This window comes from Balaenoptera ricei, chromosome 7 (genome assembly GCF_028023285.1).
Source record: "Balaenoptera ricei isolate mBalRic1 chromosome 7, mBalRic1.hap2, whole genome shotgun sequence".
Taxonomy (NCBI): domain Eukaryota; kingdom Metazoa; phylum Chordata; class Mammalia; order Artiodactyla; family Balaenopteridae; genus Balaenoptera; species Balaenoptera ricei.
In genome coordinates, this window is record NC_082645.1 from 98262313 (window position 1) to 98275347 (window position 13035).

The 13035-nt window shown below is 37.0% G+C and overlaps 1 protein-coding gene across 1 annotated transcript in view; it reads left to right on the forward strand.

Moving 5' to 3' along the window:
- SPAG16 (sperm associated antigen 16) overlaps positions 1 to 13035 on the forward strand; it is a 910587-nt gene that overhangs the window by 22892 nt on the left and 874660 nt on the right. Inside the window, exons 4-5 of the mRNA XM_059927392.1 lie at positions 5796 to 5914; positions 11877 to 12014. Of these exons, the coding sequence (XP_059783375.1) occupies positions 5796 to 5914; positions 11877 to 12014 (257 nt within the window). The remainder of the gene's footprint in view (positions 1 to 5795; positions 5915 to 11876; positions 12015 to 13035) is intronic.

The window sequence follows — 13035 nt, forward strand, 5'->3', positions numbered from 1 at the left end:
CAGGTATTCTGCTATTGATTCCTCCTTGAGAATTTTTAATTTCATTTATTGTGTTGTTCATCATTTTTTGTTTGCTCTTTAGTTCTTCTAGGTCCTTGTTAAACGTTTTTTGTATTTTCTTCATTCTATTTCCAAGATTTTGGATCACCTTTACTATCATTAGTATGAATTCTTTTTCAGGCAGACTGGCTATGTCCTCTTCATTTGTTTGGTCTGGTGGGTTTTTACCTTGCTCCTTCATCTTCTGTGTGTTTCTCTGTCTTCTCATTTTGCTTAACTTACTGTGTTAGGGGTCTCCTTTTCATAGGCTGCAGGTTTGTAGTTCCCGTTGTTCTTCGTGTCTGCCCCCAGTGGCTAAGGTTGGTTCAGTGGGTTGTGTAGGCTTCCTGGTGGAGGGGAGTAGTGCCTGTGTTCTGGTAGATGAGGCTGGATCTTGTGTTTCTGGTGGGCAGGACCACGTCTCGTGGTGTGTTTTGGGGTGTTTGTGACCTTGTTATGATTTTCAGCAGCCTCTCTGCTTTTGGGTGGGGTTGTGTTCCTGTCTTGCTAGTTGTTTGGCATAGGGTGTCCAGCACTGTAGCTTGCTGGTCGTTGGGTGGAGCTGGGTCTTAATATTGAGATGGAGGTCTCTGGGAGAGCTTTTGCCATTTGATATTACGTGGGGCCGGGCGGGTCTCTGGTGGATCAATGTCCTGAACTCGGCTCTCCCACCTCAGAGGCACAGGCCTGATACCCGGCTGGTGCACCAAGACCCTGTCAGCCACATGGCTTAGAGGAAAAGGGAGAATAAATGAAAGAAAGAAAGAAATAAAAAAATAAAGTTTTAAAAATAATAAGTATTGAAAATAAAAGAAATTTAAAAAGTAATAAAAAAAGGAAAAAGAAAAGAAAGAAGGAAAGAAGAGAGCAACCAAACCAAAAAACAAATCCACCAATGATAACAAGTACTCAAAACTATACTAAAAAAAAAAAAAAAAGATAGACAGAACCCTAGGACAAATGGTAAAAGCAAAGCTATACAGACAAAATCATGCAAAGAAGCATACACATACACAGTCACAAAAAGCAAAAAAGGAAAAAAATATATATATTGTTGCTCCCAAAGTCCACCACCTCAATTTTGGGATGATTCGTTGTCTATTCAGGTATTCCACAGATGCAGGGTGCATCAAGTTGATTGTGGAGATTTAATCCGCTGCTCCTGAGGCTGCTGGGAGAGATTTCCCTTTCTCTTCTTTGTTCGCACAGCTCCCGGGGTTCAGCTTTGGATATGGCCCTGCCTCTGTGTGTAGGTCACCTGAGGGCGTCTGTTGCCGCTCAGACAGGACTGGGTTAAAGGAGCAGCTGCTTCGGAGGCTCTGGCTCACTAAGGCCGGGGGGAAGGGAGGGGTTCGGAATGCGGGGCCAGCCTGCGGCGGCAGAGGCCAGTTGCAACAGCCTGAGGTGCACCCTGTGTTCTCCTGGGGAAGTTGTCCCTGTTTCACAGGACCCTGGCAGTGGTGGCTGCACAGGCTCCCGGTGGGGGGGCGGTGTGGAGAGTGACCTGTGCTTGCACACAGGCTTCTTGGTCGCTGCAGCAGCCTTAGCGTCTCATGCCCGTCTCTGGTGTCCACGCTGATAGCCGTGGCTCGCAGCCATCTCTGGAGCTTCTTTAAGCAGCGCTCTTAATCCCCTCTCCTTGTGCCCCAGGAAACAAAGAGGCAAGAAAAAGTCTCTTGCCTCTTTGGCAGCTCCAGACTTTCCCGGACTCCCTCACGGCTAGCCGTGATGCGCTAACCCCTCCAGGCTGTGTTCACGCCACCAACCCCAGTCCTCTCCCTGGGCTCCGACCTCCGAAGCCCAAGCCTCAGCTCCCAGCCCCCGCCTGCCCCGGCGGCTGAGCAGACAAGCCTTTCGGGCTGGTGAGTGCTGGTCGGCACCGATCCTCTGTGCGGGAATCTCTCCGCTTTGCCCTCCTCACCCCTGTTGCTGCGCTCTCCTCCGTGGCTCCGAAGCTTCCCCCCTCCGCCACCCGCAGTCTCCACCCGCGAAGGGGCTTCCCAGTGTGTGGAAACCTTTCCTCCTTCACAGCTCCCTCCCACTGCTGCAGGTCCTGTCCCTGTTCTTTGTCTGTGTTTTTTCTTTTTTCTTTTTCCCTACCCAGGTACGTGGGGAGTTTCTTGTCTTTTGGGAAGTCTGAGGTCTTCTGCCAGCGTTCAGTAGGTGTTCTGCAGGAGTTGTTCCACATGTAGATGTATTTCCGATGTATTTGTGGGGAGGAAGGTGATCTCCAAGTCTTACTCTTCTGCCATCTTGAAGGTCTCCTCCTTTTATTTAGGATTTGGTTTCATGAAAGTTCATTTTAAATGTTACATATCATAAATGCTAATGAAATAAATACATAAAATAATTTTCATTACTTTTATAGGTTCAATGATTAAATCACAATAAAAAGAGCTGCTTGTCATTGTTGAGTTCCTAGTCCCTAGATGTACACATTTAATTTCAGTTAAAGAACCAGGGTACTTGTACCCCGAGCCTTGTCTGTAGATTCTCCAAACTAGTATCTTTGACTTAATTTGAATTAGAGTTGATTCTCAGGAGTCAAAAAAACTGTTTTCAAAGAAACTCACTGACTGGAATAGTTCAAACTATATCAAGACAGTTTTGATATATGGTCCAGTAATTCTTTGCTATTCAATATAAGAAATCCTATCTGATTTTGTTCTCAACATATCTCATATCCTTCTCTTTGCTTTCATCCCTTACTTAGTTTCTCTCAGATTCACCTTCTGTCTTCTCTCATCAGAGCTACTGTCATGCTGCTGATACTGTGCCTCCTTCTACTTCCATGTAAGGGAGGTTTTAAACACAAACTTGAATTTATCACTCCTCTACTTAAATCACCAATGTCTCCATCCTTCCATCTGCCTTGACCTTCTTGATGTGCTTTCTGTCTGGCTTTCCAACTTTCTCTTTGGTCCTTTCTCCATAAGACCTTGAGCTTGAGCGGACTGAACTCTCGTTCCTTGTCTTTGCCTCTGATGTTTTTCTTGCCTTGAATTTCCTTCCATCCTTCTTCACCCATTGAACTTCCTCTTCTTCTATAAATTCCAACTTAAGAGTCTTTCTTAACAAAGCCTTCATGTACCTACCCAACACAAGTGAAATACTTTCCACCTTTATCTGTCACTTTACCAAGATGATCTCTATTTTTTCACACGGGACACTATTTAGAAACCTCTCTAATTAGAAAATTTCATCTTTATAACTTTCATAGAGAAAACTAAGCAACATGCTAGAGTCACTTTTGTATCCAACAGATTTCTGGGTCACATGTGGATGGATTTTTTAATAATTCAGCATTTTGTAAAGTGAGGCATATTTGCTAGTTTTTAGAGCCTTAGCTCTTTTTGTCCTTATTCTGAGGTGCTTTATTAACACCATCATTAAATCTGTTTTAAAGCTGTAATGAGAGTTGTATATATTGTATAATTGAGATAAAAATGCAACTTAAAATTACATAAATGTACCTATTGGCTGTATGTATGATGTTCTGTGTAGACTTATAAACAGGCTTTTATAATCAAAACTAATCACAAATAGTAGAGCTTCTATACTGTTATTTGCTTACATGTTTTGTTTTTTACTCAACTGGTCTTTCAATTCCTTGAGACAGGGACGGTGTCTTATTCATATTTAATTCCTAGCACTTTTCACACAGTGCCTGGCATATGGGTGATGTTCAGCAAATATATGTTAAGTTAATATTATTTGTAAAGATAAAAGAGACATTTATGATCACATTACAGCTTGATACGTGTGTGTGTGTGGTGTGTAATGCTGAAGGACTATAGATACATAAATATATTGTCAGGATTATAAATCTCAATGTATAAGTAAGAACTATGGCAGTTTAAAGTGGTTGGATTTCTGTTTTGGATGTTTCAAGGTGTGTGTATAAGATGCGTTCAGGAAGAGAAAACATTTATTTGAGAAGGCAGGAATCTTGTGTGTTGCAACCATACACACAGCATCTTGTAAGCAAGCAGTCCATAGGCATCTTTAGAAACTAGAGTAGGTACAGTCTGTCTTCCCTTTTCTCCTATGTTCCTGATTCCTTCAACTATCATCCTTCTCATCTTAAAATATCATGTTCAAATTTACTGACCCAAAATCAAAGGTAGCATTTATTAAGTATAATGAATGTTTGCTTTGAGCTGTATTATGCCCTTACCTAACAGTTATAAATATAAAATCTTCTACCACAATTCAACAACTTGATGGATGACAGGCATGCTGTACTCTGCTACCTTGGCGTCTCCCATGATGTTTGATATAGGGTCCTACACATTATCGTCATTGTTATCTGATATCTTTTTTAATGATCTTAGGAAAGAGATTTGAAGTTATTCTGCATGAGCTTTAAAAAAAATTTATTTTAAAACCCCGTCATTTGTCATTCTGTCATTCTGTAGCCCCCTAAATTTGCTTAAACTCATCACTATTTTGATTGTCATAATAGCCACTAGTAATTAACATCAGCATTAAAGTATTTATAGAACTTTTAAAGGACTTTTTGTAGCAAGAAAGATTCTCTTTCTTCAGTGCATTTCTGTGTAACCATTGTGTGCATTCTTTGTAACCTGGTCTGTAACCATTACCAAGTTGGGAAGGGGAAGTAGGAAGGAAAGTCCATTGCTGGGTTTCTGTAGGTGAAAATAGATCTGACTATCCAAATATTCTGCAGTGAGATTACTGAGTTCTTACCAATGCGAAGAAAATGAATGTACTTTGGAGACAATGATGCTGTTGATATTAAGAATCTACCCATTACTAGATTTATTTTATACAGTGATATGTGATATGGTTGTTGTTATGACTGTCCTAATTTCATATCTCACTTGCTGAAATATCTCCATTTCTCTAGTTTAAGGATCTCTAAACTTGTTCTCTCAAGGGTCAAATAGAAAATATTTTGAGTTTTGAAGGGCATAAGGCCTCTGTTGCAACTGCTCAACTGTAGTGCAAAAACAGCCATAGACAATATGTAAATAAGTGGGCATGGTGGGGTTCTAATACACTTTGTTTATGAGAACAGTTAGCTGACCCCTAATCTAGTTGATAGACTTATTTATTTCCATTATGAAATAGTAGTACAAGAGCCCTCTATTGCACATAATTTCTTCCATAGTGTTTCTAGAAATCAAGGCACCCAAACCACATTTCTTTTTATAATGATAATAATTAAAAGAATTAAATGATCTATACATATTTTTTTCTTTTTTAAAATTTGTTATATACTATTGTTAGGGCAAGCTGACCTCCTTATTGTTTTCCAAACAATCCAATCACAGTCTTGCCTGCCTTTGTACTTGCTAATGCTGTATCTGGAACATGACTCTACCTCTTCTCTAGATTTATGTTCAGATGCTGCTTTCTCAATGAAATCTTCCTTCATCACCCTGTGTGCATAGCAGCCCAGCTCCACACACATATCTGCTCCCTACCTGGCTTTCCCTCGCTTCAACCCTCTGTTTGTACCCACAGGCACTTAGTACCATCTACCATACTATATATTTTTAATTTAGTTATTCATTTTCTGTCCCCATATTCTTGACTATTAGTTATGAGGACTGAGTCTTGTCTGTTTTCATCACTGCTTTATCCCTAGTGATTAAAATAGTTCCTGGACATAACATTCAACAAAATTCTTTAAAAAGTGAATGAATGAATAAATCAATGTAAAACCTATGTGTACAATTAATCAAAGCTTTGATATTTTCAAAATAAATAATTACACATTTAAATTTTAGGAGCAGAAAACAGTCCTTTCTTCAAAGCACGCAGTACCTGAAGCAATAGAAGACTTTCTCTGCAATTTCCTGATCAAAATGGGAATGACCAGAACTCTTGATTGCTTTCAATCTGAATGGTAAACAATTAAGTAAATAGTTCTCTAGAAATACTAACATTATTTAACATGTGTACTTTTAATCATCTTAAAAGACTTTGAGTGACTCGGCTTATGTAAAATGAATGAACTGGATAGAAACTTTTCCCATCACCGCCACTGAAACCACAACACACATACACACACAATCAGGATATCAATTTCAAAGAAATTTTTAATAAATATCTTTTCTAAATATACAAATTTAGGTGATTTTCAAGAATCAATAAAATGGAATGTCTCCTGTAGTTATATAATATGAAGCTATTTGATAAAATATTTAAAAAATGCCTTTAGAATAATTATAAGGGTATAATTTCCTGTATTAAGACATCCTACTAACAGTACTACTTTGCTTGTTTTACTTAGAGTGTAATGGCCTGCTTTTCTCTACTCACACAACTAATTTTTTTTCTACAAATATCCCTTCATTTAGAAGTAAGTGGAATTACATTGTCAAATGATACCTTTTTCTTGTTATAATTGAAAATTTAATAACTTATTGGTTATGAAAATCAGCAGGCATACTGTCTTTATTCCTTTGCTGTAGTAATGTCACCAGGCACGTTTTCAGAGTCCTAACATTTGTTAACAAAATATTATTAAATAATTGGATAATAAAATGTTTGATTTTAAAAAGCCATTGATATTATAGAAAGAAGGAATAATATGATAAATAAAGTTGTTTATAGTGTTTTGGAGTTCAATCCTAATTTTAAATATAGGTGCAATTTGTAATTTCTACTAATCCAACTTTGATTTAATTTTTATATTCTGCTTTTTTTCGTACTCATCTACAGAGACCATGCACATAGAAGAAATCAGTTTCATTATTTCAAATTGCATGTCTAATGTTAATAAATTTAACTAGGAGAACCATTTTTGATTAATACGGTTTAGGAAAAAGAGCAAGTTTGATGGTAGAAAAATAATACTCTTCCTATTAAATCTGGAAGTTGTGTGAATAATTTTTATAAATATGTCCCTAAGAAATAATTATAAATGTATTAGAAAATACATTTTTATAAAAGTAGGTAGATGGTTAATTTGCAGTACTAATGAAAGATTAATGCGGTTCAGTTTCCTTTTTTTCTTCTAAAGATATGCGTTAGGACATGTAGTGCTTACATGTTTGGCCAGTCCAAAGTGTGAAATGATCCCCTTGGAGAAATCTGGGACCAAGTATGCTCTTAATTAGGTGCTTGTTGCCATATTATCCTTTTAGATTTAGCAATTTCAATTGAGATGAAATTTCAGAAAAGTACAGTAGTATTAAGATTTATAGAACCCCTAAGTAAGCATTCCATTTACCATAATATTACAATCATAATGTAAAATTTGTATAAATATCTCTTCATTATATGGGCTTAGTAATACTGTGGTTCAAATTATTTTATTCTTATCCCTAGCCGCCAGTTTGTAATGAGATTACAAATTATTTGTAATGAGATTATACTGTATTGGATATTTTTATTTCAAATGAAACATTTTTTACTTTGATCAGAAACCATTACTTATTATGCATAGTAAGACTGTAGGAATATTATATATATTATTTTTATAATTTCTTATTATAGAGAAAAACATTTGTAATATATCATTGCTGTAAATTCATTTAATTTTATAAAAGGTGGTGAAACAAGGTTTCTCTATTTTTGGTTTGTAAAAAAAAAAAAAAAAACCCACAAAAAACAAACAAACAAAAACTCCAAAAACCAAAAAATCTGGGCAGTAAAATTTGACTTATGTTCTTTCATTCTTCAAACAGTAATTGCAGTAAATCCATTGAATCTGGGGTCAGCAAACTAAGGCTCTGGGGCCAAATCTAACATGCCTCCTGTTTTGGTAAATAAAATTTTATTGGAACACAGCCATGACCTATCTTTTAGGTATTGTCTATTTGTCTGTGGTTGCTTTCACACTATTACGTATAATGGCAAAATTAGTTAGTCACAGCAGAGACCATATGGCCCAGAAACCTTTTTTTTTTTCTCCAAATTCTAAATATTTATTTTCTGACCGTTAACCCACACAGAAAAGATTATACATATTCATAATATTCTATGAACCACAAAAAGTCTGCACTGTGGGTTTAGTCAATGATATTTTTATGACCCTTTAGAAGTGCTCTGTGGACAATTATAATTTCTCTGGGGGGCAAAATTAAAGAAAGGATTAACATGGAGAATTATGGTAGTGCATTTTATGTACCCTTACCGAGCATATGTCAACCATCTCCTTTCCTCCACTGGATTGTTTTGCTGGCTGTTAACAAGGTCAGGACTCACGCGAAATGTACATTCTTGCTCTTTGCCTTTTCCTCTTATTATCTCCAACTCATTCCAACTCTTCTTCCCTTTACAGCCAAATGTTTTGAAAACAGGCTCTTTATTTTCTCTCTTTCTTTACTGTTTTACATCCTTGGTTCTCTCCAGTTTGGCTTCTGTCCCTACCATTCTACTGAAGTTTGGATGGTAGTAAAAATGCCATTAAATGTAATAGTGCAATTATTTATAATATTTAATTGCTATTTTAATTTTTTCTTAATTTTAGAAGAAATTATAAATTAGTATATTCCTTTAATTTTCACAAAAGAGTAAATATTGCTGCTTTTAGCCAATAAAATTTGGCATAATACATAATTACTCAAATGTGGGTAGTTCAGTTGCAACTTTTACCACATATTAATTTATTTACATAGCATTTATTTTAGTGGCCTTCATATCACTTTTTTTTCTCCTTGAAATAATTTCTTTAGTGATTTTTTTTCTGCATTATATTCTGCATTATATAACTGCAAATAAAGCAAGTTGCTGAAAACCAATTTTATGGTCAGAAAAACTTTATGGTCCAATACTTCAGTCAATCCTTATGTCTTCTCTTTTGAGATAAGTATAAACCACATTCCAAATATGCATAGAAAAGTGATTTTATGCTTAAATGGTTATTTATTTGTTGTTTTGTAAGTTGTGGCAAATATCATTTAATATTGATTCAATTATCTTAAACTTTTGGATATTTTACAGGAGTTTTCTTGCTATTTTTTGGTATCAGATAAGATATATATATAACACAAAACATATGACTACTAATGTGTAATACATTAATAAAGATTTAAAATATGAAAATGCTGAAAATTAAACGTTTTTAAACTAATATTTAGCTCATCTATAGCAAGCTTTGTAGGGATTTCTTTGTTAATAACTATATTACTTGAAATGTTTTTCTATGCTTTGGTTGTTTTTTTTTTTTTTAATTTTATTTATTTATTTATTTATTTATTGGCTGTGTTGGGTCTTCGTTTCTGTGCGTAGGGCTTTCTCTAGTTGCGGTGAGCGGGGGCCACTCTTCATCGCGGTACGCGGGCCTCTCACTATCGCGGCCTCTCTTGTTGTGGAGCACAGGCTCCAGACGCGCAGGCTCAGTACTTGTGGCTCACGGGCCTAGTTGCTCCGTGGCATGTGGGATCCTCCCAGACCAGGGCTCGAACCCGCGTCCCCTGCACTGGCAGGCAGACTCTCAACCACTGAGCCACCAGGGAAGCCTGCTCTGGTTGTTTTTTATTTAACTTTATTAATTGCTACATATAATGATCAAAATTGTACTTATTTACAGATTTATAAATGATTTTCTGATGTTCCTTCTTACTTCACTGAGAAAATGGAAGTTCCACAACTCTTGCTTCCTCTCTACTAACCTGTCACCTCTGTTGTCAGCATTCTCCCTCTCTCCTGTCACAGCGGCTGAGCCATATACACGGTCATCTGAGGCCAGCTCTCCTCTACTGGATCCCAGCTCCTCTCACCTACTCAAGCACATGACTCCTGCAATTGTCCCCTCTCTTTCCTGCACTGTAAACTTTTTCCTTCTCTGCTGAATCACTCACATAAGCATAGAGATGTACAATAATATGTCATATATTAACAAATAGAAGAAAACAAAACACCCTGGACTCCACTTTCTCTTCTAGGTTCATCTTGATTTCCTGGGCTCTGCTTTGTAGCTTATCTCCTTGAAAGAGTTTGTTGCTACTTCCTCATTTCCTACTCTCTCATTCCTACTCTAGTTCCACTTTCACCTCCATGACTCTACTGAAACTTTTTCCAGTGACTTCACGTTACCAAATTCAGTGATCGATCCTCCGTACTCCTCCTATTCCTTCTCCTTGCATCATTTGTCACTGTTACCCATTTCTTATTTCTTGCAACACTTTCTTCACTTGGTCCCTGACCCAAGCACTCTTCTATTCTTTCACTACTTCACTGCCCCCTCTCTTTCTTAGTCTCTGTTTGGTAGTATTTCCTTCTCTTCCCAATCTTGAAACAGTCCTAGGTCTTCCTCACTTCTCTCTTTACATTCACTTCCTAACTGGCCTCATCCAATCTTGTGACTTGGAAGTGTATCTATTTACTGATCATTCCCAGATTTAAACTGCATGTCCTAACTTTTCCCCTGAACTCTGGACATGTACTTATAATGTTCATTTTCACTTAATTGCCCAGCAGACATATTGCATTTAACATGGATAGAAACAGTTCCTTGATTTCTCTAAGCACCAATTCCTACTGCATTTGTCCCCCCTTCACTAAATATCTGTCTGTTGCTCAGCTAAAATCCTTGGAGTCATCCTTGACTTTTCTTTTTTAACCAACACCTGACATCTGATCTGTAGGAGAACCCTGTTGGCTCCACCTTTACAGCATGTCCAGAAGATACCCATTCCTCACAATCTTTACTGTTACCAGCTTTGTCTAAGCCACCAATCTCTCTCTCCTGAACTATTGCAGCAGCCTCCTAACTAGACTCTCTGGTTCTACTCTTGCTTCTCTAGAGTCAGTTTCTTCAAACAGATGCCAGACTAATCCTTTTAAAACATAAATCTGATCAGCGTCACTTGTCTCTTAAAGCATTCCGATGGCTTCTGATTCAGAGTAAAATCACATTCCTCTTTTTGGCTCCCTGCTGTCTTCCTGACTTATCTGTCACCATTCTCTTTCCTGCTCACTTAGTTGGCTCCGTTTCCAAATACTACAGATGTACTGGCTTTTTGCTTTATATTGTATATGTCAAACACCTCCTGTCTCAGGGCCTTTATATTTACTTTTCTATCAGCCAAGAATGCTCTTCTCCCACATATCCACATGGCTTAGTCTCTCATTTCCTTCAGTTCCTTGCTCAAATATCACTTTGTCAGTTATACTTTCTCTGGCCACCTTATATAAAGTATCACAAACACCCCCCCATCATTCTCTACTTCAGTCTCTCTGTTTCTCTTATCTTGCTTTATTTTACTTCATAGAATATATCACCATCCACACTAGAATGGAAACTCCATTAGATAGGTAGGGACTTGGACATTTTTGTTAATTTCACCAGTGTCTGGACTAGTGCCTGGAGCATAGGAGATGTTCAGTTATATTTTATGCACCATGATGATATTAGTACTTAGCAATTCATTAATATTTTATTTTAAAAATATCTCACGAATATTGACATTTTAAATTTAAAAAGTTATATTGAAACTTATCACTATAAACATTCCCTAAGACTTAACTTTTTGGGCTTCCCTGGTGACGCAGTGGTTAAGAATCCGCCTGCCAATGCAGGAGACACGGGTTCGAGCTCTGGTCCGGGAAGATCCCACATGCTGTGGAGCAGCTAAGCCCGAGCGCCGCAACTGCTGAAGCCCACGTGCCTAAAGCCCGTGTTCCGCAACAAGAGCAGCAAGAGAAGCCACCACAATGAGAAGCCCGCGCACCACAACGAAGAGTAGCCCCCGCTTTTCGCAACTGGAGAAAGCCCATGTGTAGCAACGAAGACCCGATGCAGCCAAAAATAAATAAATAAGATTTTAAAAAGTGATTTAACTTTTTGAAATGTACATAAATTAAGCCAATGTAGTAGAAAGAAACAATATAAAGTCTTTTGTTTGATTTTATCCTAGGTATGAGTTAATACAGAAGGGAGTAACTGAACTTAGAGGTGGTGGGCATGTTCCAGATGTCTACACCCAGAATATGCTTTTAGAAAATGAGAACAAAATTTTGAAGAAAGACTTGAAGCACTATAAACAAGCAGCTGAGTATGTTATTTTTTAATGACTTTTTTTTTTTTTTATTTTGGACTAAATAAAAGTAAGGCATTGAATTAGCTAATAGGTGGATGGTGGTTAATGCAACAGAGCTTTAACTCTGGAGAAATGAATTATATGTCAATTCTAGTTGGAAAGAATATGAAAGGCTTCACCAGCAAATTAATTGAACAGATGAGCAGAACACTCACAACTGTAATTCACCAACAAGAGTGGAATGCCGGGGGTTGTGCAGGAGGTTGTTAATTCGTTATGTAACATTCGCTTCCTTATGTATTTTGATAGTCTTATCATGACTTGTGGAAATCTTCCCCTGTGAGGTTAAGCTAATTTCTGAAATAATAATAAAATTATAGAAAGCTAGAGGAAGGAAGGAGCTAGTGTATTCTTAGTAGAGCAATTTCAGTATTTGAAAGTTGCCCGAAGAAAACTGTTATTTTGTAATTTCCTAGCATGAATTTATGCACAGAAGAGAAACTTAACAGAAACCAAATATCTCTGCATGTTTCTTTCTTTCTAAATTAATGAAAGACATGCAATTTTTGGCAAACAAATTTAGATAAATGGGCAGTGTTATCCTGGCAAAGACAAATATGTGAATGTGTTGACTTGGGGTGAACATACTTATCTAAGACAGTGTTAGATGAAAAATCAATGCTTAGATATGGAGTAGACAGTTTATGCTTTGTTCATTAATTTTTATTAAACATTTGAAGAGGGGCTTTCTCTGTTAAAGAATCATATTAAAACAAAAATTGGATAAACAGAACTACCATAAAGGAACATAATATTTCTAAGATCTTCGTAAAAAACTTCAATGTAAAGAAACGAGACTGTATTGTGCCAGGTAAAGGAAACATTTAAAATAAGCTTCTACTTTTGAGAGGTGGTGGTAAATAAATGATAATTTGTACGATTGTTTATTCAGTTATTATGTGCACTTACAGAAATGTATTTTGCAAGTTATACAACTTTCATATGATCTATGGACGTACTATTTGGGATTTTACAT